At 39.3% G+C, this 27,493-nt stretch overlaps 1 protein-coding gene and 1 long non-coding RNA gene across 4 annotated transcripts; both read left to right on the plus strand.

Moving 5' to 3' along the window:
* Positions 1-626: 626 nt before the first annotated feature.
* LOC113042983 (uncharacterized) lies at positions 627-13,283 on the plus strand. 3 transcript variants are annotated; one of them, XR_003275647.1, is made up of 5 exons: positions 627-682; positions 785-925; positions 1,001-1,136; positions 12,529-12,604; positions 13,016-13,283. It is a non-coding gene; the product is annotated as an uncharacterized LOC113042983 (long non-coding RNA). The 3 variants fall into 3 exon arrangements; XR_003275646.1 differs by lacking the exon at positions 627-682 and having other exon boundaries at positions 700-925; XR_003275648.1 differs by lacking the exon at positions 627-682 and having other exon boundaries at positions 700-925; positions 1,015-1,136.
* A 4,402-nt stretch (positions 13,284-17,685) lies between these two features.
* On the plus strand, positions 17,686-19,832 carry LOC113042800 (glucoside xylosyltransferase 1-like). Its single transcript, XM_026201801.1, has 5 exons — positions 17,686-17,707; positions 17,775-17,907; positions 18,035-18,194; positions 19,040-19,171; positions 19,356-19,832. Exons 1-5 carry the CDS (start codon positions 17,686-17,688, stop codon positions 19,749-19,751), a joined length of 843 nt encoding a protein of 280 aa, XP_026057586.1. The 3' UTR covers positions 19,752-19,832.
* The last annotated feature ends 7,661 nt before the right edge of the window (positions 19,833-27,493 follow it).

Below are 27,493 nucleotides of genomic sequence, written 5' to 3' on the forward strand. Positions count from 1 at the left end.
ATTTTATATATATATATATATATATATATATATATATATATATATATATATATATATATATATATATATAAAATTTATATACTAATGCAACTTTTTTTTTTTTTTTTTTTTTTTTTTTTGAGCTGAGATCATGTAGAGCCCTTAGAAGCTGCATTTAGGCCCAATCCCAATTCTACCCCTTAGCCCTTCCCCTTTCCGAAGGCCTCAGATGAATTACTCCGGGATATTGGGTTGTGTGAACTCAGAGGGAGTGTCAGCCACATTAAAAAAGTTAACAGCTTAAGTAATTTGTGGATTAATGCATATTGGGGACGAGAACCGTTTAAAATGATTCAGTTTGATTTGGTGAACTGAATGATTCGTTCGTGAACCGGATATCACAAACTGCTTTGTTTTGAACTCTCTCACAAAAGACACGGAAGAGAAGACGATGCTGAATAAAGTCATAGTTTTTGCTATTTTTGGACCAAAATGTATTTTTGATGCTTCAAAATATTCTAACGGACCCTCTGATGTCACATGGACTACTTTGATGATGTTTTTCTTACCTTTCTGGACATGGACAGTAGACCGTACACACAGCTTCAATGGAGGGACTGAGAGCTCTCGGACGAAATCTAAAATATCTTAAACTGTGTTCTGAAGATGAACAGAGGTCTTACGGGTTTGGAACAACATGAGGGTGAGTTATTAATGACATCATTTTGGGTTTTGGGTGAATTATCCCTTTAAGTTTTCTAGAAGTGTGTGTGTGTGTGTGTGTGTCTAATATCTTCTTGCTTAGAAAGAAAATGTTGTGCCCTCCACTTCCCCAATTACAAGCCCAAATGAGCCACCAACTCCCGCACCTCCTTGCCAAAGAGAAGATGATGCAACAATGCTGGATCCGGATACACCTATTGTTTTGCATGTCATCCCATTTTTTGTAAGTCCCACATCACAAAATAAAAAATTAACATATTTTTTATTACTAATGCAACTTTCTACATAATTATTCTAGGCATTTGAATTTAGGATGTCCGCACAATCATCACCAACTCATATGAAGCAGGCTGATTGTTGAGAGTCTTGATAAGGACAATATTGTCACCATAAAACAGAGACGGTGCATAATCAGAATTTTTGTGTTGTGAAACGTAAGTAGAACTAATTTAGATATTCTGATTGGACAATTGTTTGTTTTGATTATTCACTATTTTTGTCTTTTCTTATTCATAGACCAAGGGAAGGCAAGGCAGGCAAGTTTATTTATATAGCACATTTCGTACACAATGGTAATTCAAAGTGCTTTACATCAAAGAAAGTAAAATAATCATGAAGAAAAATAACAAAAATAAAACAAGCAATTTTAAAACTTTTAAAATGATTAAAACATTTACTTAAAATCAATTTAAAAACAGTTACAAAATTATTTTACATTAAAAAAAACAGTAAAAATACAGTGCAATCAGTTCGGACATATAGCACAGTGCTCATTCAATAAATGCACAGCTAAACAGATGAGTCTAGATTTAAATGTGACTAGTGTTTTAGCACATCTGATCTCTTCTGGAAGCTGATTCCAGCTGCGAGCGATATAGTAACTAAAAGCAGATTCCCCTTGTTTTGTGTGAACCCTTGGTATTTCTAACTGACTCGATCCTAATGATCTGAGTGTTCTGTTAGGTTTATATTCAGTGAGCATATCTGCAATATATTTCTGTCCTAGGTCATTTAGTGACTTATATACGAGTAAAAGTACTTTAAAATCAATCCTAAATGTAACTGGAAGCCAGTGTAAGGACCTGAGGACTGGTGTGATATGCTCAGATTTTCTGGTTCTAGTCAGAATCCTGGCAGCGGTGTTCTGGATGAGCTGCAGCTGTCTAATGGTCTTTTTGGGAAGGCCAGTGAGGAGCCCATTACAATAGTCCACCCTGCTGGTGATAAAGGCATGAACTAGTTTCTAAAAGTCTTGACTGGAAACAAAACATCTAATTCTTGCAATGTTTTTTAAATGATAGTATGCTGATTTAGTTACTGCTTTGACATGACTACTGAAACTAAGGTCTATCTGCAGAATCACACCAAGATTCCTGACTTGATTTTTAGTTGTTTGACCCCTAGAGTCAAGGTATGCATTCACCTTGAAAACTTCATCTTTGTTTCCAAATGCAATGACTTCAGTTTTTTCCTTGTTTAACTGAAGAAAGTTCTGGCACATCCAACTATTAATTTCATCAATGCATTTGCAGAGGGAGTCAATGGGGCTGTAGTCATTTGGAGATAAGGCTAGGTAAATCTGGGTATCATCAGCATAGCTGTGGTAGGAAATTTGGTTCTTTCTCATTTTTTGTGTCCGACCAAGCTCGGACACAAAAAAGGGTCTAGCATCTGCCTTGGTACAAGCATTCCCCTGTCTGCAAGACAAAACTGCCGGTGGTTATGTGAATATGTTATGTGTTTGTTGCTATGTAAATACTACATGTTTCTGTGTATGTGTGTCAGAGAGAACAGGGGTACAGAATTGTTTAAACTTCTGGAATGTTTAAATGTATGTGACAATTTTGTCTACTGCCCGAAATGTGTGCTAAAGTCTTATACTGCAGTGTGCAGCTCGCGTGTAGTGCAAACGTAATGTAGATATGGATGTGAAGTAGGGATGTCAACCATTAATCAACAATCGATTAATTGTCGATAAGAGATGCAATCTATTAAAGCTATCGATGGTCGATTAAACCATTTCATTTTGGGCTGTGTGCAGCTCATGCGCAAAACACGTGCGAGCGGCTGTGAGTGACGGCGACGGTATATATAAATGCATCATCATTCATTCATAATGTACAAGTTAAGCTTTTAATGTGGTTTAAACTTTAAAAGTACATTAAAATAGAAACAACACAAAGTTCTTCAACATGGAAAGCAATAGAAATGTAGTAACTAAGTCATTTTCCCGCAGAAAACCGTTTCATATCGGGCTTGCCGCTCTGCAGGGCTGCTGGACATGGGAAAAAAAAGGCTACTCATTCCTACAACTTGTTAATTGGTAATTTATTAATTTGTGTCCACTTTCCATATTTCATTAATTTTGTTCCTTTTCAATTCAATTCAATTCAAGTTTATTTATATATGTTTCTACAATATTTAGTAGTAGATTATGGTGTTGACTGTCAGTTTGTACATGTTTGACAGGATTTTTAGAAAAAAATTATACAAGACGTAGTCAGCTAGACGATCAACTATCAATATTATTAATTAATAGTTACAGTTTTTTTATTTGCTTTGGTACTATTTTCACAAATATGGTGTAGATTTTCAAAACTCTTAGTACAAAAATCCAAACTGATCACACTTGTAACACAGCTAGTCATTCTTTCAAAACCTGATCTCATGCTTTAATTCAGTTGCATGTTTTCATTCCATATAATCATTGTTTCAAACACAAGATTATTGTAATATGTAATGAGAACATTTGGTTTAATCACTGAAACACAACAGTATGATCTTCTTTCAGTTTAGTACTTTTAACATTCAGTTCATCCAACAGCAAACAATGCAAGATACTGGTTTCAAATCGGCCTTAGAATACATTACCCAACTTTTACATAATCTATAATTTCCAAAATATCCATCCTATGTGTAATCAAGTGAAGGATCATTGAAGACATCCTCTACAATAATTTGGGCAAATTATTTTTTATTTTTCAGATATAATTGTAACAGGTATATTTTCTATAATGAAATTTAACTAAATGAGAAGAAAACATAACATTTAGTACACACATTACTGTAATTTGGATCAAGCCTGTCTTGAGCATTTGGCCATAGATTCTCATCCACATCACAATGAATGTTATCATTGTTCAAGCACCTTGGAAAACACCTTTTGGCATGGCGAATCCATGCTTGACATTGATCTACACTGATATCATCACATGCATCATCCATGACCTGAAGGAGGGTAGCAGGCTCAAGGGGTTGGCGATCATAGACCTTCCACCTCCATGCTGAAAAAAATTCCTCAATAGAGTTGAGGAAGGGAGAATATGGAGGCAGGTAGAGGGTAATGAATCGGGGATGGGCCTGAAACCATGCTTGAACTACCTCTTTGTGGTGGAACCTGACATTGTCCCACACAGTTACATAGCTGATCCCTTTATACCTTCACGGGCTGGATCAATTTCATTGAGGAACTCAATAAGATGTGCAGCATTATGGGACTTTGAAATCAGCTCTGAAAGTTCCTGTCAGTGTTTAAAAACTAATTATGATTAATAATGTGTTGAATGAATTTGGTAAGAAAGGTATTCAGTTTTTTTACATAGTTGATTCAGATCGGCACTTCGGAGCATGTTCGCGACTAAGTTGATTCAGATCGGCACTTCGGAGCCTGTTCGCGACTCGGTTGATTCAGATCGGCACTTCGGAGCCTGTTCGCGACTCGGTTGATTCAGATCGGCACTTCGGAGCATATGGCTTAAAAATGAACAAAAACAGCACAAGCACTGGAGAGCCAAGCACTGAAGCAGCCATGTGCGGCGCCATCGAGTCACTTCATATAACGTTAGCCTATTAGTTAATTGTCTCCCGCATAAATAACTGTCTCCCGAATAAATAACTGAAAGCTTCTAAACTATTTAGCTACCCGGTCATACAAATTTGCACATTAAAGAAAAAAAAACACAACCTAATGTGTAATCGACTCACCTAGAATGGCTGCGATCTGGCCTCAGAGGTAGACATATATAAAGGTGAGCTGCAGATTTTGAATTCCATTCGTTTGTAAACAGCGCTGCATTGAGCATACGTCAGAACCTGAAAGACGGCTTGTTTCAGGGTTGCCAGATTTTCACAACACCAGTCCACTCATGTTTCTAGGGATCCCCCATTAAAATCGCATTCCGGTGAGGTAAAATACACGTTTTTGGTGAGGATTTTTTACGGAAGTTCTAAGTGGCTATGCATTATAAATTTTTTTCCTTTTTGTTTTCTCGTTATAACGACTTAATTTTCTCGTTGTCTCGACATAACGAAAGTCATTTTCTCGTTATAACGACTTATTTTTCTCGTTATCTCGACATAACGAAAGTTTGTTTTCTCGTTATAATGACATGACAGTTCTACTGTTGCTATAGTAACAAACTTAACTTTGACAGGCATCTGATTGACAAACATGCAGGCGCTCTTCCTGTAGCCTATATTTCAGCAAATTTAGCTTCGCCTAGGTAATAACGTCTACAATACTGTATATAAATAAAGGCTGATCAATCACTGTTGATTTTTCCAGAGACAGTACAACGAACGTTTTGTTTTTGTAATTAACATGTTTAAATGGCAACACCGTGAAATTAGAGCTGCTTGGATTAAATTCACTTTTCATGTGTGTGTGTGTGTGTGTGTGTGTGTGTGTGTAGAAAAAAACGATTACAACATTATAGAACAAAACTGAATTAAATTAGCCTATGGATTTTACATATACATCACATTTCTCATCAATATAGTTAACAATAAAGATTAGTAATAAGGAAAAGAAGCACATCAGCCTACATCGTTAAATCCCGTCCTACTGTAGATAAACAGAATACAGTGATGTCAACCTTGGTTTTGATAAGCAATTATTTTATGACACAGAACGCATTGGTGAAACTCATGCATCTAGCAGGAACTTAATACACAAAATATTCATATTGATTCAAGCATTTAACATTTATGAATCAATTAAATTTCAGTAATGAAGACTGCACAAATTATAGCGATCACGAGGAAGGTCCGCGTACAGTAAAGTGGATAGTGTACAACACCCCTTAAGTTATATTCAGGTCTATAGTGCCACCTGCTGGCGCAGTTTTGTTACTTCTTCGAGAAAATTAAGTCGTTATAACGAGAAAACGAACTTCGTTATGTCGAGAAAATGAGAAAATGAAGTCGTTATAACGAGAAAACGAACTTCGTTATGTCGAGATAACGAGAAAATTAAGTCGTTATAACGAGAAAACAAGAAGAAAAAATATTATAATGCATGGCCGCTTAGAACTTCCATAGTTTTTAGAGCATTTTAGAGTTAAATATCACGTTATTAGTTTCGCTTAAACCAGCGGACATGAAAAACAACCCGCGGAGCAGTGTTAAAGTAGCCCAATTCTTGGCAACTCTGTTTTTTTTCGCAAGATCGATTCTCTTGCGGTACTCTGGATGCAGTTGCCTAATTGTTCCTGGTTAGGTAGCCGACCAGTGTTCCAATCCTGACTCTATGCTATTCCTGTTCCACTCTCTCCACCCAAGACTTTTCTGTCCTGTCCACTTCAGCGCAAAAAATAAAATAAAATAAAGCCTGTGGTGTACAAAACCTGAAGATCCATTCACAAATGTAGACCTTGTTCAGGAAAAGTTTGTAATAAAATATGTGAAAAAAAAGCTATATGTTTTGTCATATTCTGTTCTAAAAAAATACATTTTGTTCTTCAAAGACATGATGATTTTTTGCAAAGGTATATTATAATATAAACCAATTGTAACCACATTTGTCATTAGGACAATATGGGGAACAAATAGGAAAATAATTTATGTTGCCATCACTTCGAAAATGAAGCCATTCCAATAATGGTGTTTTAAGAATGTATTTGTTCAACATTATGAAATAACACCATAAATACGTTACAAGAACGTTGTTATGAGAACATCAGTCAAGTACAAAAAAACACCATAAAGACGTAACAAGAACATTGTTATGGGAACGTTTTCACTCAACATTATGAGAACATCAGTCAATTAAAAATAACATCATAAAGACGTTACAAGAACGTTGTTATAAAAACGTTTTCCCTCAACGTTACGACAATGTATTTTAACTATGAAAACATTAAAAGACTGTTCCAGAAACATTATGTCAGGAACGTTTTTTTCTAACATTTACATAACTTTTACATAATGTTAGCTGGGAAGACGAATATGGCTTCTGTTTTACGCTCCCCTCTTAAAGGTTGGTTGTAGGAGTAACGTTATGTAAATTTGGGGCACTGATATACATTTCCGCTGAAAGAGCGGATTGCCTCACGACTGTACGCTTTTCTTTCGTCTGGGTTTTGAACTTTTATAACAGAAAATTGCAGGTTAATTCAAACGATTCTCACGGAGTCTGTTGTCTGTGGCATGACTGATGTGTGTGAGCTCAGCTGGCTAGAGCAGCGCATTCACTGGTCCGATCCGTTAAATGGTCAGTGCGGCTTTTATAGCTTAATTCTAATGATTTCGTCAAACTTTCAAATTTCAACAGACATTTTTATTAACTTTAAGTAATACTTGTCTGAAAAGTTTTGCAGCTAATCTTTTAATGTATTAATGCTCACGAACAAACAGGAATAGCATTCATTTACAATCGATCTGATTCTCTGGGGTAAACAAACGGACTAAAGGGAATTTAACGTATAAAAAAATTATAATTAATGTATCAGACACATTACTTAATGTTATAAGAGTTATATACATCATACGATTATATTAAAAGTTACTTACCTCGTAATTATGCAGGCTGCCGCTGATGTCCGCGCTGAGTGTCTGACTGGACCGTTAAAATTTGAACCAGAGTGAAGCAGGAACATCTCGGTTACGTATGTAACGAGATGGGAACGGTGACGTCACCGGTATGGGAAACACCTTCGGTGTGATGAATGTCTGAAGCCCTATACCATCTCGCCAATCCTATTGGCCAAATAGCACTTGGCACCACCCTTACCCATGCACATGCATCATATACCTATCAAGGTATGGAACGGCCAGGACCGCAGCATCTCTTTCCCTATTCAGGGAACCATGGTTACATACGTAACCGAGATGTTCCCTATCATAGGTCACTTTGATGCTGCGGTGACATCACCGGCTATGGGAACGCTATACCATAACGCCTGACATACCTGATAGCTGGGATCCAAGGAAGCATCTGCTCAAGCGGAGAGAACCTGGGAGCTAGGAGCCATCCTCACATCCAGACTGTAAGACTTGATAAAAGTGCTCGGTGAGGACCATCCTGCCGCAGCACAGATATCATCCATAGAAGGTCCACTGAGAAAAGCTTGAGAAGAAGCCACAGTTCGAGTGGAATGAGCTTTAACTCCTAAGGACGAAGCGAGTCCGCGCGCCTCATAGGCTAAAGATATTGCTTCCACCAGCCAATGGGACATGCGTTGTTTTGTAATAGCATGGCCTTTATTCTTATGTCCAAAACAGATAAACAGCTGGTTAGACTCACGCCATGGGGCTGTACGATCCACATAAGCCTCCAAAGCTCTGACAGGGCAAAGGCTTAGATCTCCTGACCCTGCCAAAGCAGGGGATAAAGCCTCCAGGACTATTTGCTGAAAGCGAAAGGGATTAGATGTGACCTTAGGGACATAATTAGGCCTTGGTCGCAACAACACTTTCACAGATCCCGGTGCAAATTCCATGCACGAGGGTGAAACAGAAAGTGCCTGTAAATCCCCAACTCTCTTGAGGGAGGATAAAAACATAAGAAGTGTCTTCAGTGTCAGGATTTTATCCGGTATAGTTTCCAAGGGCTCAAACGGATGCCCTGATAAACCCTGCAACACAATGGATAAATCCCATGAAGGAACTCGCACGGGGCGGAAAGGCCTTAGCCTTCACGCACCCTGTATGAAACGAGAAACTAGTGGATGACGGCCCACTGAGGTACCGTCTATATATTCGTGGTAAGCTGAAATAGCTGCCATGTAAACTTTTAGAGTGGCTGGTGTCACTCCATCAGAAAAACGGTCATGAAGGAACTCCAGCACTGAAGCCACTGGGCAGTAAACTGGATCCATATTACAAACTCCAAACCATGTCATAAACAGTTTCCACTTGAAAGCATATAAGCGTCTCGTGGAAGCAGCTCTAGAATTCAGTATAGCCTCGGTGGTTTCGACAGAAAGACCAGGACATATTAACTCACTCCGCTCAAAGGCCATGCCCACAGTCTCCATAGATCTGGCCTTGGGTGCCAAATCAGTCCCTGTGCTTGCGATAATAAATCCTGTCTGAGGGGAATCTCCCATGGAGAGTCCTCTAACAGACCGATCAAGTCCAGCAGCAGCTGTTCCACTCTGTCCAGCCGTATTCTGGATAATACCGCTGGGATCAGATGAATTGGGGAAAAGCATACAAACTGGTCTTGGGCCAACTGTGAGCTAACGCGGCCAAGCCCAGGGGCGATGGAGGGCATAGGCAGAACCATAGTGGGTAATGCGTAGTCATGCTCGACACGAATACTGTAAGTCCACTCTCGCTTCTCCAAAAATCTGCCATAAGAGTGTGGCGAGTGGGGCGGGGCCGAGAGGCGTGGGAACGAGGAGTGAGGCCAGGTGTAGTGATTGGAGATGAGCTACACCTGAGCCCCACCGCTAGTATCGAGTCCCACGTAGGAGATGGAAGGATATAAAACTGGAGTGACGACCGTGAAGGACGAGAGAGGACCAGGCCTGGGATATTATTTTATGTTTTGGCTTTTATTTGTGCGCGTCAGTCGCCGTGAGGGGCTGACGCGCCGTTTGTGTTTATTTCTGATTATTAAAATTATGTTTTGATTGTGCGCTGGTTCCCGCCTCCTTCTTCCCGATGATTAGGAAGTTTGAATCGTTACAGTGGTGCCGAAGCCCGGGAGAAGGAGGGACGCGCTGCTGAAGATCCCTCGCCGCTGTGGTGAATCCGCGGTGCCCTCGAGCTGGCGAGGTATGTGCCGCCATGGACGCTCGAGGCGGTGGGCTGGAGCGAGTTGCCGGGGACGGGCGAGCTCGCTGCCGACCGCCCACGACAAGGAGGGGTGGCTGCCATCCGTGAGGGAGCGGAGGAGTCGGCGCCGTCCGCCGAGGGCCGTCCAGTGCCACCGCGGGCACCGCGGAGGAGATCACCCAGCCGGTGGAGGGCCGAGCAGCAGTGCGTCTGGGAACCGGATTTTTTTTTTTTTTTTTTTTTCTCTCCCCTCTCTCGTCCCTGTCGCTCCTCCTTCCATCTCCTTTTCTCTCGCCTCGTCTGTCCTACCCCCAGGTTCCCGCAGGTCCCCGTGAGCGGTCTCCCCCGGAGGGAAGGGGGGGGGGGTAGTAGAGCGCAGTCTCGGGAGTACCCCCCGGTACTCCCGTTTATGTGCCAACTGCGTTGTGCCGCTGTCCACACTCCGTGGGCTGGTCGCCCTTGACAAACAGCTCCCCAACCGGTCAAAGACGCATCCGTCGTGACGGTCTCTTGGAAAGCACAAATCCCCAGTCTGAACCTCTGTGTCACCGAAATTGTCCGATGCAGAGGACAACGGGGTGAAATGTTCTGTCTTTTCGTCCACCACTGAAAAGGGCGCATGTGAAGTAATCCCAGATGGATTACAGGGAATGCCGCTGCCATTAGACCTAAAAGTCTGAGGCACAAGCCCACTGTCACTGTGCGACCCGCTTTGAAGCGGATGACGCAATTGACTGAGAACGTGGGAGAGAAAGCTTCGCTGTCATCGTGCGAGTCTATTCCCAGAAAGGTTATCCATTGAGAGGGAATTAAAAATGCTTTTCTGGAAGTTTGTACACAAGCCCAGGCTTTTTAAATGATTCAGCACAAGATCCCGGTGAGAGTGTGCTTGAGTCTGCGATTGTGCTAACACCAGCCAATCGTCCAAGTAATTCAAAACGCGAATGCCCTGGAGCCGCAACGGGGCCAGAGCGGCGTCCATGCATTTTGAATAAGTACGGGGAGCTAGAGTTAAGCCAAAGTGAAGAACGCGGTACTGATACGCTTTGCCCTCCAAAGCAAATCTGAGGAATTTCATGTGTCTCTTGATGATCTGAATATGAAAATATGCATCCTTCAGATCGATCGTGACAAACCAGTCGTTTGGTTGAATCTGAGACAAAATAGACTTTACCGTTAACATCTTGAATTTGCTCGGCCTGAGTGCAAGATTCAAACGGCGTAAATCCAGAATAGGCCGCAACCCGCTGTCTTTTTTGGGTATCACAAAATAACGGCTGTAAAACCCTGACTCCATCTGAGAGGGGTGTACTTCTTCTATAGCCCCTTTGCTCAGCAGAGTTGACACTTCCTGTCGCAGCACCGCTATTTCCATCGGTTTCACGACCGTGGGAAGAGTTCCGTGGAAAAGAGGTGGGCCTTTTCGAAACTGAATGGTGTATCCGTGACAAATTGTGCGTAACACCCATTGAGAAATATTGGGCAAGCGTTCCCACGCGGCCCGACACAACATTAGCGGTTTCAAGATTTCTGCATCTTGCAACGCTATCACATGCGTTAAAATGTCCTGGCACGAATAGCTTGTGGCGTTCGTGCACAGGGGGAGTACATGCGCAGACATCGTTGCATTTTTTTGTGTATAATCCTAAAACGTGTCCACGGCAGGAATTAGTCCAACAGGATGAACATCGGGCTCTGTCACCAGCGAAAAAGCAGCGGCTGTGTGAGCTGTCATAAACGGGTCGTTTTTGCCAGACCCCTGACCTGTCGCCTTCGGGTGTGATACCCTTCCCTTCATCAAGCTCCTTTAAGAGCTCCACTTGGCAGGCCTGAAGGACCACCATAGAGTGGAGCGAAGCAGCCGCCTGGCCAGCGGCCATGTAGGATTTCCCCACGAGGCTGGACGTGACTCAACACGCCTTAGAGGGAAGAAGGGGGCGAGACTTCCATGCCGCGGCCTAATTAGGCACAAGGTGTTCGGCGAGAGTCTCTTCCAAAGGAGGCATCGGCGCATAGCCCTGGTTCGCCATATCCGAAATTGTGGCAAAATCCGCAGCTGCAGTGTTGGTAATACGTGCCAAGTACGGCTGTTTCCAGGACCTCGAAACCTCCTGGTGGAGGTCCAGGAAAAAGGGCAAGTGCCTTCGGGGCTGTACAGGTGTACGACTGGTTAGAAAACGGTCGTCCAGCTTAGATGAAGGTTGGGCCTCGGCCTTCTCAACCTCCCTCGAGCGCAGTACTCTGAACCGCAGGCCATCACAATGGGGACAGGAAGAAAGGCCGCTAAGCGCCGCCTGTGCGTGATGTAAACCCAGACATACTACGCACCTGTCATGTGAGTCTCCCTTTGTGATGAACCTGGTACACGGTTCTTTGCACTTCCGAAAAATTCATCGCGTCCGCGAAGAGGAGTTGGCACCGCTCGTAGAAAAAAACTCTGAGAACGCGAGATGATTCCTAGGGCACAAATGATTCGCTTCCCTGAAGGAATGAAATCTGAGCGAAATGGCGCGGCACCCAGGTATATGATGTGTGCGCATGGGTAAGGGTGGTGCCAAGCACTATTTGGGTAATAGGAATGGCGAGATGGTGTAGGGCTTCAGACATTCATCACACCGAAGGTGTTTCCCATACCGGTGACGTCATCGCAGCATCGAAGTGACCTAACCCAACCTAACCCAACGACGAAAAAAAATTACCCAACAAATTTTAAGATAACCCAACACATTGACCCAATATGTGTAACCCAACGGTTGGGTTAAAAAAACAACCCAACGTTTTTTACTGTGTACACTCACTTTTGCTCAGCCATTTTTATTTTTCCAGGAAGAGCCCAAACACCTCCTGACTGGAAGTGAGTAACCGTTCAGGAAGGACCTCCACAGAAACCCCTGCTGCTCAGGTTAGAGATACAACCATCATAAATCCAGTAATAAATACATAATAAATCCAAATCTGACATCTGTTTGATCTTTTGATTTGCACACACCTCTGTCATGTCAGTCAGGGGTGACAGGATCCCGGTGACATGACATCCATTGTGACAGACAGGCCATATAGCCATAAATCAGCTCATAAATCTGACCAGATACACATTTGACATATGACAAACTGTCAATCAACGCTGACAGGACTCATAATTCAGGCCATAAATGATCAGTCTGACACAAAGGATATGAAACAACTACTAATGTGAACGTGTAAAACATTTTAGACTATTGATCCTTCATACAATTAATGTTAAAGGTACAGACGGACTATTCAGGATCTCACTGACAGATCTTTTGTTGTTGTTTCACATTATTTCTCACAGGTCCACCTCCACCTGAAGCTGAAGATAAAGGAATACCCAGGACTGCATCAATGGACAGATTAGCTGAAATGCAGCAGACTGAGCCAGAACCCAACACATTATGTCTGATTCTGTAGTTCAGTTCAATCTCATATAAATCCATACACTCATGAGTGTAATATCATTTACTAGCATAAAATACACTGTCATACATTCTATTCTGATTTCAGCCTCTTAGAGTAAAATAGTTCATAACACAAATATAAACAGTCACAATCAACTGCTCGCCTGTACGAAAAGCATTCATTAATAATTGTAACAAAATTGGTAATTTACGCTCAGTATGTTATTATAGCATACAGTTTTACTACAATAATGAGGTGCAAATATCTGCCACAATTTGCAATAAGCTATATACAGCAACTAACTACCATTTACTCTTTGCAAAGAAAATGCTGCTATTTTTTACAGAGTTTAAATATAATCTATTTTTACTTGCAGTCAGGATATTTCTCTGGTGTAAAGAGCTTCTATCACTATTTGCATTATATCACGGTTAAACAATGTTTTTAGGGTAGCTTCTGTGTTCTCACATGTTTTACTGTACATGTGATTATATATGGTTTATAGAATGTTGGTCAAAACATTGCTTTGTTTATTTTAGTTTTGTGCTTCATTATTGTTTAATAGTTTATATTCACCACATTCAGTGTGACAACATGCTGCTATGAGAAATATGCTGTATATTTGTTCAGTGAGACGTTTACACTCTTATCTTCTGAGCCGTATAACAACAGAATGCCCAGAAATTCTCCCATGTGCTTAGTGTTATTACACTGTACAAAAACTACAAATACTTTAAGTTTGTACCTGCCAACAATTGATGTGTGTTGTGTTTTCATTATATTATCAATCAATAAAACTGATTTTTAATCACCAAATTCATCAGCAGGGTTGCTGACTGGAATATCTATCTATCCATGCATCCCTCCATCCATTTCATCCCATGGTCCATTTAAAAAGCCACACATTTTATTAGTAATACTATTTATTAAATTAACAGATGTTTTTTTATCCAAAGCAACTTACTGCAGGGTTTTATTTTTATTTTTACTGTGTCTCTGTAACCTAATATGCAAATATTGGACATAACTTTTATATAGTGAAAATACATCTTTTGCTAACATTTATGAGATCACATATGCACATTTATCAGCCCTTTTTTATTTAGTTTTTTTCACCTTTCCTTGTTATTTGATGTCTGTAGATTGATTTAAAGTTTTTTTTTCCCATCCATTTTTCTGATTTATATTTACCGTAACATCATTAACCTCAAAACTAGAGAGAACAAAGAGGACAGAAATAGGCCTAAATATGTAACGTTACATTTCTAAATGTTTTGTAGTTCTATTTTTTTTCACTCGAAAACATTTTTCCCAAATTACAAAATTTGTAAGGCAAGAGCCATGCTTTTTCCAATTAATATTTTCTATCAGAGAATTCCAAAAAAATGTCCCCCTCGGGGTAATTCGTTTTCTTGACTGAAACACATTTCTTATAATTTTATTACTACATTTTGGGTCGTAAATACTCTTGTCTTCAATCAGAAATTTCTGTTCACTCTTTACAATCTCTTCAAATGATAAATGACATTTCATTAGATGAACAAGACCATTTGGTATAGCTTTTACCATTGTAAGAAATTTCTTTATGAATGACAGGGAAATTATGTTTAGACATGAAATCATTATAAGAATAAAAATTCCCTTGTGGGTCTAACAAATCACAAAGATAATCAATTCCCTTTTCATGCCAATTATTAAAAAATATTGACTTGTTCTTTGCAAGAATAGTTTCATTATTCCATAGCTTTACTTTATGTGGGGAAAAATTGTGGACGAAGCAAAGTTTCCATGCCAACAGCGCCTGTTCGTGGAATTTAGAAAGTTTTATAGGGAGCTTAGAAGGAGAGAAATTTACCAAGAACACTACCAAGAAAAGATAAATCTCTTTGAAGCCAATTGTTAAATATTGTTTTAGCTTTTTTAATTTTAGGAAGAAAATTCAAATCTTGTCTAAGAAATATTTTTTTTGAGATATGAATACCAAGAAATGTAACATTATCTTTAATGGGTATATTATTCACAGAAGTTTCAAGAGAGTCAGATAAACAAAGAATTTCGCATTTAGGAATATTTAAAGTTAGACCAGAAGCCTCTGAAAATGCATTAATTGTTTCAAGAGCCTTACCAACCTGATTTGTATCCTCTAAAAACAGGGTTGTATCATCCGCAAGTTGTGAAAATTTTATCTCACGGCCAAAAATGGACACCCCTTTAATATCAGGATTATTGCGAATACTCAGAGAGAGTAGTTCCACAACCAACACAAACAAAAAAGGAGAGATTCCACAACCTTGCCTCACTCCCCTACTAACAGGAAATCTATTAGAAGTATCAAATTGTAAAAGAACCGAGCTATTGATGTCCTTATATATCATTTTAACAAATTTGATAAAGTTATCTCCAAAGCCAAACAACTCTAATGTCAAGAAAAGAAATGTATGTTCAATAGTGTCGAACGCTTTGTAGAAGTCTAGAAATAGTATGATTGCAATGCGAATTAATATGATGTGAATAATCTATGAGATCTAAAATTAGTCTTATATTACAGCTTATATGTCCTTTAGGCATAAAACCTGTTTATGTTTCATTAATTATTTCAGACAAACCAGTTTTTAGTCTTCTGGCAAAAACTAATGACATAATTTTATAATCTAAATGTAGTAATGTGATTGGCCTCCAATTGTCAAGTGAGAGAAGATCTTTATCTGGTTTTGGTATTAGGGTGATGAGCCCTTGTTTCATAGAAGTACTTAAGTCTTCATTAATAATACAATCTTTATACATTCTAAGCAGTGGCATCTTGATAGTTTCCCAAAAGTGTGAATAAAACTCAATGGTTAGGCCATCTGAGCCAGGGGATTTGCCTTTGCGTTAGTTAGTTCAGTTACACTAAGGTCCTTTTCACAAACCGTTTTAAACTCATTTGAAATTACTGGTATGTTTTCCCAAATGAAAATATTATAAAATGACTGATAACGTGACGTTCGGCCGAAAGGCGGGCTATGCGGTCACGTGACCTTGCGTCTCCAGGAAGCTTCGTCGCAGCTGATTAATATTCATGAGCGCGCTTCCGCCAGAGCGTGATTGATCTTCATGGCTGCTCTTTCAGTCAGAAAATGCGGCGATATCTTGGAGTTTTGTTCGTCTGCACGCTGTTAGTCTTCGGCCAGGCTTTCAGCCAATCAGCGACTCCTACTGGGCTTACGTTATGTTACATAATTAATATCCATGAGTCAGGTCATCTCGAGTTCAATTTTGCAAATGAATGGTTTGCATTTTATTGTTTTATTATTAGTTTTATTATTGTTATTATGCGTTTTTATTGTATTCACCGATTGACTTTTGACTTTTTCTTGTTCGTACAGTCAATATTAATACTCAATACTTTAGATTTCAGGAACCACTAAATATGATTTTAAAAAAGCATGTATAAGGACCCATTTCCCCACTGTAAATACTGTACACATTGAAAATATAATTTTCTTTATTTAGTTGGATATAATTGTATTATTACTGTTATTTTTATATTAATTTAATATTTGTATAAAAAAAATAAAATAAGTAAAAACTTTTTTTTTTTTACATTGACAGTTTTTCTCTAAATTAATGCATTATTACATATTTTTATATATCTATAATATATTTATTTACAAACCCGACTCCAAAAAAGTTAGTACACTACAAATTGTGAGTAAAAAAGGAATGGATTCATTTACAAATCTCATAAACTTTTTTATTTTATTCACAATAGAATATAGATAACATATCAAATGTTGAAAGTGAGCCCGTGATCTTCAGCTCTTAGACGGCACTGCATCACATACAGGAATGATACTGTAATGGAGATCACAACATGGGCTCAGGAATACTTCCAGAAAACATTGTCAGTGAACACAATCCACCGTGCCATTCACTGTTACCGGCTAAAACTCTATAGGTCAAAAAAGAAGCCATATCTAAACATGATCCAGAAGCGCAGGTGTTTTCTCTGGGACAAGGCTCACTGTTCGGTCGTCAGTAAACTCTAAAACTGGGACACCATGTCATCCGGACTAAAGAGGACAAGCACAACCCAAGTTGTTATCAGCGCTCAGTTCAGAAGCTGCATCTCTGATGGTATGAGGTTTCATGAGTGTGTGTGGCGTGAGCAGCTTGCACATCTGGAAAGATGAGCTCCATCAATGCTGAAAGATATATCCAAGTTCTAGAACAACATATGCTCCCATCCAGACCTCGTCTCTTTCAGGGAAGACCTTACATTTTCCATCATGACAATGCCAGACCACACACTGCATCAATTACAACATCATGGCTGTGTAGAAGAAGGATCCAGGGACTGAAATGACCAGCCTGCAGTCCAGATCTTTCACCCATAGAAAACATTTGCCGCATCATAAAGAGGAAGATGTGACACAGAAGACCTAAGACAGTTGAGCAACTAGAAGCCTGTATTAGACAAGAATGGGACAACATTCCTCTTCCTAAACTTGAGACGCTTGTCTCCTCAGTCCCCAGACGTTTGCAGACTGTTATAAAGAGAAGAGGAGATGTCACACAGTGGTAAACATGGCCTTGTCCCAACTCTTTAGTAAACAGGTTTGTATCTGGATGAGAAGGCTGGTTGTTCTGCACAGCTGAGAGTGTGTGTGACTGAGACGTGCTGGTGTGTGTGTGTGTGTGTGTGTCTCCTGTCAGGTGTGGTTCAGACTCTGTCACTCACTGGGAGCCGTACTGGAGAATCAGCCGTGATGTTTGCCCAAACCACTGCGTTACGGACTCGGCTCCTAGGTACAGACCGTCGGCTCTAGATCTAGATGGGTCTGTCTGTGAGCGTTCACTGTTCGTGTGTGTGACACGGCTCTAGTGTTGAGTGTGTTCTGCTGATGACACTGATCTGTGTGTGTGTCTGGTGCAGGTCTGCTCCTCAGGACCCGGTCCAGCTGGCCGTGGTGGCCTGTGGCTCCAGACTGGAGGAAACACTCGTCATGCTGAAATCTGCTGTCCTCTTCAGCCACAGACACTTGTGCTTTCACATCTTCTCAGAAGACCACCTCCACGCCGGATTCAGACAGGAGGTGAGCACGCATATGAGGAGTATTCACTGTTTATACACGGTGGTGTTAGGGTAAAACTGAATTAAACAACACTTTTAGAGGATTTCTCAGACCCGATGTAAAATACAGACGTGACAAACATGATACAAGACTGTAAATGCAGGAAACCAGACAATATTATAATAATAATAATAATAACAAAGAAACAACAGAGATGTATTCATAGTTGTTCAGATTTGAAGTATTTTAGAGTAAACTGTTAGGTTTAAGACCTCGGAGTCAAGAATGTTCACAGAGAGGCTTTTGAAATGGATTCAGATGTTTTAGGATCAATGTGAGCAGGTAAATATTGCTATTTTACTGATGCGTGTAAATAAAAATGATTAAAGAGGCTGTACTTCTTACATGATTAAACCTTTACTCTGTTTTACTTCTTGCACTAAAACATCTCAGATCGTTCTGGAAGAGTTATGAACAAAACAGTAACATATAATGTTTGTTCAGGGTTTACTGATCTTTTAATAGTTTTCTCAAAATGTTAGATCAGAACATGGAATGTCTACATTCATGGAACAGATTTAATAAAATAGTTCTATTTGTTTGATGTTTTTAAATGTTGCACTTCAGAGAACACTCAAGAGTAACATTCACATGTTTGAAAAATGATCAAATGAAACGTTCAAATAACCGAGATTAGAATGTTCAGAGAAACACAATAGTAAAGGTTTAATAATTTAAAGCAAACATTAGCATGTGTGTGTGGTCTGGGTAGATGGAGATATATGGTGGATATATTACAGCTTGATGTTAAATCTGAGAGAAGCAGCACACACTGATCTTCCTGAAATCCTGTGTGTGTCGTGCAGCTGGAGTCGTGGCCGCAGAGGTTTCGCTCGACGTTCAGCTACAGCGTTTATCCCATAGTCTTCCCCAGTGAGAACGCCAGAGAGTGGAAGAGACTGTTCAAACCCTGCGCTTCTCAGAGACTCTTCCTCCCCGTGAGTATCTTTTCTGTTGGAAATATCTCACTTTACAGAAGTGAAACCGCAGTGAGTTACACACTGATTCCTCCAGTAATGAATCAAGTGAACGGTGCAGCTCTGTGTAGCACAGAATGGAGTGCAGTGTTTGGTGGTGTTTGAGGAGGCGGGTGGTGTCAGTGACGGAGTGCTGGTGTGTCAGCTGCTTCTGAAGCAGGTGGACTCTGTGCTGTACGTGGACACAGATGTGCTGTTCCTGCGGCCGCTGGAGGACGTCTGGAGCTTTCTGTCCCGGTTCAACAGCAGTCAGGTGGCAGCCATGTCCCCGGAGCACGAGGAGCCACGCATCGGCTGGTACAACCGCTTCGCTCGACACCCGTACTACGGCCAGACCGGCGTCAACTCAGGAGTCATGCTCATGAACATGACCCGCATCCGACACAGACTCTTCAAGGTACAGTCCTCCGGGATACACACGCATGAGGACACACACCATACACATGCTTTTCTCCTGAAGTGTGTGTATTTCAGCTCTGCATCTGTGAACCTGTTAACACCAGATGGATATTTCGGCTCAGCTGATAGTTATCCCATCTGAGACTGTCTTTAATGGACACGGAGGAGTTAAAGAAAATATTATAAAATATTGAAGACATGATGGCCGGTGTATATTACATTTCAATACTTTCACTTTCTCTTTAAAATATTTGTAAAGTTAAAAGATAAAGTGTTTGCATTGAGATGCAATAGATACAGGCCAGAATAGTTAAAAAATATTTAATAATTTGATGACTAACATCATTTGTAAGAGTATACATTTTAAAATCATTTTATTAGATGTAAGTAATAATAGTCATGTTAACATTTCAGTGCATTTAATATATTTGATCATGTTTCAGTTTAATTCACTCAAGGGTTAACCGGACTATTGTTACTTTGATCTAATAAAATGATAAAGAAATATGAAAATATTATATCCTGCATCTCTTGCATCTCAGTGTTATATAAATATAAAAATATTAACCTTATATTATATTATTATTATTATAATAATAAAACGTTTAAAACAAAAAAGGAAGAATATTTTTACATTGTATAAATGTTTTTCATTAAAATTAAAAATAAAATTGGAATTTCTTATACGCAACCATGTACATTTTATCCTAAAATCTACACACACACACACACACACACACACACACACATGTTTTGGACAACTGTCAGGTCAGCAGTCTTCTCCATGATTGTGTGTCCTACAGAACTAGACTGAGAGACCATTTAAAGACTTTGCAGGTGTTTTGAGTTAATTAGCTGATTAGAGTGTGGCTCCAGGTGTCTTCAATACTGAACCTTTTCACAATATTCTAATTTTCTGAGATACTGAATTTGTGATTTTCCTTAGTTGTCAGTAATAATCATCAATATTTAAAGAAATAAACATTTGAAATATATCAGTCTGTGTGTAATAAATTAATATTATATACAAGTTTCACTTTTTGAATGGAATTAGTGAAATAAATCAACTTTTTAATGATATTATAATTATATGACCAGCACCTGTGTATATTATATTTCTATATTTATTTCAGCTAGTTTCCAGGACGGTTAATAAAAAATAAAAACCAAAGTTGAACCGAAATAAAGTGTTCAAAATCACATTTTATTTCAGCTAGTTTAAAAAAAAAAAAATTTCTCAGTTTCAGTCAGTTTTACTTGATCTACTTAATAATAATAATAAAAATAATAATAATAATAATAATAAAACCTATATAAACTTAAAAAACAAAAATGACAAAAAAATGAGAAAACGCCACAAAACTACTAAACCATCATAAAACAAAATTCAACCAAAGTAAATGTATTCCATACATATGTAAAAATTACTCATTCTAATTAAAGTTCAAATGAAAATGCAATTAAAATTCAATTCAATTCTAGTTTATTTGTATAGCGCTTTTTACTATACAAATCGTTACAAAGCAACTTTACAGAAAATTATGTTTCTACAATATTTAGTAGTAGCTTATGGTGGTGACTGTCAGTTTGTGCACGTTTGACAGAATTATAGAAAATTAAGACGTAGTCAGCCAGACGATGAACATTATTAATATTATTAATTAATAATTATTATATGATGCAGTCACACTTGTAGCAATATTTGTTAGTTCTGTTGTTGATTCAGGGTTAGCATCATCTGGGGTCCTCTGAGGGTCAGCATCATCTCTTCTCAGGTGTTCTGGATCCAGACTGGAGCTTGTGTAAATCCTAGTTACCACGGGATGAAGATCCAGCAGAAACAGAGAAACACATAGAGACATCATTAGCATAGCTGCTGATCCAACAGAGTTAAATTAATTATTTTAACCCAAGCTAAAGAATAAGAATGCACATTTGATCAGATGAAACTACACTCACAATTTAAGAGATGCATTATTTGAATGCTTGGTGAAAGAGATGTGTTTTTAATCTAGATTTAAACAGAGAGAGTGTGTCTGAACCCTGAACATTATCAGGAAGGCTATTCCAGAGTTTGGGAGCCAAATGTGAGAAAGCTGTACCTCCTTTAGTGGACTTTGCTATCCTAGGAACGACCAAAAGTCCAGTGTTTTGTGACCTTAGGGTGCGTGATGGGTTGTAACGTGGTAGAAGGCTAGTTAGGTACGCAGGAGCTAAACCATTTAGGGCCTTATAGGGAAGTAATGATAATTTGTAACTGATACGGAACTTAATAGGTAGCCAGTGCAGTGTGTGTGAGAGAGAGAGAGAGAGAGAGAGAGAGAGAGAGAGAGAGAGAGAGAGAGAGAGAGAGAGAGAGAGAGAGAGAGAGAGAGAGATAAGTACATCTTCTAATATAATATTTCAACCATTATTCATTTTCAACCAATGTGGTTGAAGTTTTTACAGTATAAAATAATCAAGAGGCAAAGATATTATAATTAATAATAATAATAATATTTATAATTAAACCACAGTAGCCACAAATGTACAGCTGTCTGAGACGTCATGAAATGTTCTTTACCATCACAAACCATAGAATGTAGTCAGGGTGGAAAGAAGGAGAAACCCCTAAAGCGTGTTCGAAACCCGCGCCAACACAGACTTACTCTATTTTTTATTTCATCCTCACTTCAGCCGCTACAGGTGATCATACCAATAACTTGTAATCTTTACAAGAATATCAGAATCATGCAATGAGCAAGTCTCATTTATTAGACACTTAATATCACATCAGTTCTTTTAGAATCGCCGAATCTGCTGCAGTCGTTCATCACATCTGCAGCGGAGACCTGAAGCAGGAAGTTGGTCACCAGATCACACGGTAACCAGTTAAACCGTAACACCGGAGAGCGCCAGGATGTGTTCCTCTGAGGTGCTCGTGCATCACAGTTGTGCTGACGGGGTACACCATACCTGTTTTTCAAAGGGAACAAATGGCCTCTGTTTAAAGTATTCCCATACTTTTGATAACAGTGGTCTCTGTTTTTGTGATAGAATGCAACTTTCTCCATGCCATTACACGAGATGTAAACAGTGTCAACGTATTTCACACACACGTGTCGTTGCAGCACTACCCACAACCATCACATTTTCTTCAAACTTTGACAATAACTTTTGTCATTAACTAATGTGAGTATGATGAGTAATGAGGATAAACACTGAAACACCTGATATATTTAATACTCTACATTTGAGCTATATTTGATGTTTGTCAGCAGCGGCTGAGGTCCACATCTTTAGTCTGCTGGAAACCATTAAACAGCATCAAGAGCAGCTTGTGTCAGAGGTGAAGTACGTCAGCAGCTGAACAGCACGTCAGGGAACAGATGTTGAGATGCCTGAAAACATCCAGTTTCCCCTGGAACAACTGGAGGAAGTGGAGGCATCTGAGATGTTTCTAAAGGAACCGTCAAAGGCCCAACTCCACAGAGATTGGTGAGTTCTCTTACTGGATGGTGCCATTAGGTTCATTGATTGTCCATCATTATTATTGAAAAGGTGGCACAGGTCCATGAGGGTGTGATCCAAGTACCGTATTTTCCGCTCTATAGGGCGCACTGGATTATAAAGCACATAGAACAGAAGATACTGCAGTAAACGTTTGACTGGTTATGCATCCACTAGATGGAGCTGTGCTAAAGGGAACGTCAACATTTTGACAGAGCGCCTCGATCCATATATAAGGCGCTCCGGATTTGAAGTCATTTTTTGATAAATTGAAAGGCTTTTAAGTGCGCCTTATAGTTCAGAAAATTTCAGGAGTTCACACTTATACACATTAACCTGTTCCCCCTCTAATTGTGTGCATGGACAGAGTACGCTTTTATTTTATTTTTTTACAATACAAATTGTTAAAAGATGTCTTTGTCTTTTAGATTTCTTCTTTGGGCACCACTGGAGGACCAGGATGTGAAGAGGGTGACCCGGTGCATTCTGGGCCGGCTCTTCACAGATGAGGTGTGTCATCAGATCAACTGAAGGGGTTAATAACAAAAAGCCCTTCAGTAGGATGGCAACCAAGACCTTGCTTTTCAGTAAATATATCATTCAAAGTAATATTAACTGCATTCAAAGTCAATAGTTTGTAAATGTTAGGGCAACCATCTCACCAATATGACCGTGTAGCCTTTTATTTTAGACAATTGATTAAATAATCTTTTACTAAACGTGACTTTGCGTTTCATAAATGATGTACTTGTACTCTGTACTCTGCTTGAATGTTAAGTGGATTTGATTAAAAGCATCAGCTAAATGACGTAATGTAATGTAAACCAGGACTAAATGCAAGTAAATGGAGTTTACCCACTGCTCAAATGTCAAAAATAGTTTATCCACCGGTTTATGTAATGTAATGTTAAGAGTTTACCTCCAAATAGATTGTTATAGGACCTTAACAAACTTAAAATATTACAAAACCAGATTGATTTATCCACATACAATATGTGCTCTGATCAAGGGACCATTTAATACCACTGATATTGTTTGAACATTTTGGATCTTTTTTAATGATCGATAGTGAAAGGCTCGGCACACCTTACCCTGATCAGGAATTCATAGTTTACCCACCTCTTTATTTTAACCTACACAACCCTGTATATAACTTTGTAAGTCACGTTTCTTTTTAATTGAATCTCCTTCATACCTATCTCAAATATTGTATTGTGTAAGCATCCTTGGCTTTGGACGCTCCATATCATAAACATATCTGTGTGTTAGATTCCAGGTGCTGTGAGGAAAAACACTGACCCGGTCAGCCACGGATGCAGAGGTCTCCAAGCACACAATCAGGTGTTCAACCTGGCAGCCAGGCACGTGCACAGGTAGGGCTCAACCTGTGCAGAGCACATGCCCTTTTTGCCCTTACACTCCGAAGTGCCCTTTTTTTGGCGGTGTTTTTTTTAAATCAATGCTATTGGTCACCCTTTACGTCTGTCTGTCTGTTTTACAAATATTTACCAAATGAAAGTTCTTAAAACGAGCTTGTGTAAATCTTATTGGATCCTCAAGCTGTCAGTAAGCTGATAACTCCGCCCCCTCTATATTCATTGAATCAACTAAAGTTCCACATCAGCCGCACAGTAGACACCAGCTGAGCTGAACAAAGTTTTGCGAAGGGTAAATAAATATCTTGTTGTCTGAATAAGTACTACTAAACACTATGTCTATAAAGGCTCATATTTTATTAATTGGATGTCTGACTGACTCACTGAAAAATGTGGGACGTCGCCTGAGAGAGAGGGCTAGCATTTGCCATCTAGTCATCGCCAATAGCCAACACTTAAATAGCCTGTGCATACAGTAGCAGGCGCCGTCGCCGTTCTAATGACGGACAAAAACTATATATTGATAAGTAATACAACAACATATAATTTGTTTTTACCATCGGAAAATCATAACAGGTGCGCCCCCTCGCTGTTTCGTGCTGGAACTTACACAAAGCGATGAGTGATCCTCGTCACCTAGATAACATAAATTTCTAAGAAATTTCTTCTTTGATTTATGATTGCTGATACACTTAATTTATTTACATTCAGGCTAATCATGTTATTGTATACTCTCCGCTCATCCTCACATGTATAAAATGTAGTAAAACATGGTTTTACCATAGTAATGGGAAGTCGTGGCCTAATGGTTAGAGGGTTGGACTCCCAATCGAAGGGTTGTGAGTTCTAGTCTCGGGCCGGACGGAATTGTGGGTGGGGGGAGTGCATGTACAGTTCTCTCTCCACCTTCAATACCACGACTTAGGTGCCCTTGAGCAAGGCATCGAACCCCCAACTGCTCCCCGGGCGCCGCAGCATAAATGGCTGCCCACTGCTCCGGGTGTGTGCTCACAGTGTGTGTGTGTTCACTGCTCTGTGTGTGTGCATTTCGGATGGGTTAAATGCAGAGCACAAATTCTGAGTATGGGTCACCATACTTGGCTCAATGTCACTTCACTCACTTTTAATGTAGTAGTAACTAAATGTTTTTTCTTTTTTTTTCTTTTTTTACAGAAGATCACTGTGAAAGCTTTATATTTTATCATGCAGAATGTAATTCATGATTCATTCCAAGGCTTCATTTATTTGATCCAAAATACAGCAAAAACAGTTATATTGTGTAATATTTTTACAATTTCAAATAACTGTTTTCTATTTTAATATATTTTAAAATGTAGTTTATTTTTGTGATCAAAGCTGAATTTTCAGCATCATTACTCCAGTTCAGTACTCTTCAGTGTCACGTGATCCTTCAGAAATGCTTTTCACTGCAACTGTACTTTTCACACCATTTTTATTTATTTTTTCATTGCTGACTTATTTTAGGGAAAGTGTAGTGAGTAAGAGACCTTCAAGAGACCAACATCCCTGGTCCACCACAGTATCAAATTTTTGCCAGGTAGGCGGATGCATGTTGGATATGTTATAGTAACGGTATGGCTATAGTTTCTTATAATCTGGAATTGAGTTGGACATAATTACTTAAATTATATTTTAAAAAAGTTTGTCAAAAATACTTGACTCATTGCTCACCTTCCCCTCATCTCAATGTCATTCATAATCATGTTAACCAAATAATACAAATTAGCTTATAAAACCATACAGAATAGCCAAAAAAGTCAATATATATGTAATTCTTTTCTTTGCAAAGTTAATTAAAAAAAAGTGCATAAAGTTCAATAAAAAAAGATTTTGGTTTCTGTTTGGTTTTATAAGCTAATTTGTATGTTTATGTATGAGTCAAGTATTTTTTTTCTCTATAAATGCAATTTAAAAAAAGAGGGAGTACACAAGAGCAATTCACAAACACAGGACCACAAATAATACGGACAAAAAAACTTACTAAATAATCTTGATATAAAAAAAGGGAGGGGGGTGCCCTTTTTCAGTTTCAGCACATGCCCCTCAAAAGGTCTGTGCACGGCCCTGCTGGCAGCAGATCTGGCAAGGAGGAGACGTGTCCCGCCTCCATCCACACAAACAGAGGAAAAGAAATGTTTAAACAATAAACCATCTTTTTATTGAACCTCTTGTCTTTCACCAGTTATTCATTTTCTGATGCTGTGCAGTGCAACATTTCATTGAAGTTGTGGTCTAATAGATCAAATATTTTTATGTACCTAGGCCTACAGTATAAAGCATTAAATTAGGTTCTGACCATAAAATGAATGTAGATTAGCCTAGCCAGGCTAGGCTACTTAACAAATACTGAATAGGCTATAACCTAAAACTCCATAAATGCAAATGTCAATTTTATATTTTCATTGAGTAGTGATTCCTTTTGTACAGTAAATGTATGTCTTGGATTGGAACTTTTCTGTTAGGCTTATTTACAATATTTGGTTAAAATTACAAGGCAATGCAGATTTAAGCTTAGGTCTATATTGCTGTAGTAGCCTAGGCTAGACATAGTGATAGTTTATCTTACAATTTAGTTTATACTATATTATCCTACAGCAAGAACAGAAGGGATTTTGAAAATGAGATAAACGGACCCGGGCCAGATGAGACAGTATTTTTAGTCCATTGCGGGTCCGTGGCGGATATATATTTCAATTTGCGGGTCCCAAACGGACCCGCCGTGGAGGTAAGCTTTTAATCGCGGATGAGGAGCAACGGTGGGTCCGCGATCTGCCTTCGTTTCGGATCTGTCATTGCACGCACGTGGACGCCGATACGGGTCAGTTTCGCGGGCCCGTTCCGGAAGCCGCGATACCTCGCTCCAAGCCATCCTTTTGCTGTGTGGGACGCTCCCAACTCCCGAACTGACTCAAATGATTCGCGATCCCGCTCCGAACTCCCGAAAAGACTCAAATGATTCGCGATCCCCAAACTGACTCAAATGATTCGCGATCCCGCT

This window comes from Carassius auratus, chromosome 25 (assembly GCF_003368295.1).
Source record: "Carassius auratus strain Wakin chromosome 25, ASM336829v1, whole genome shotgun sequence".
NCBI lineage: Eukaryota > Metazoa > Chordata > Actinopteri > Cypriniformes > Cyprinidae > Carassius > Carassius auratus.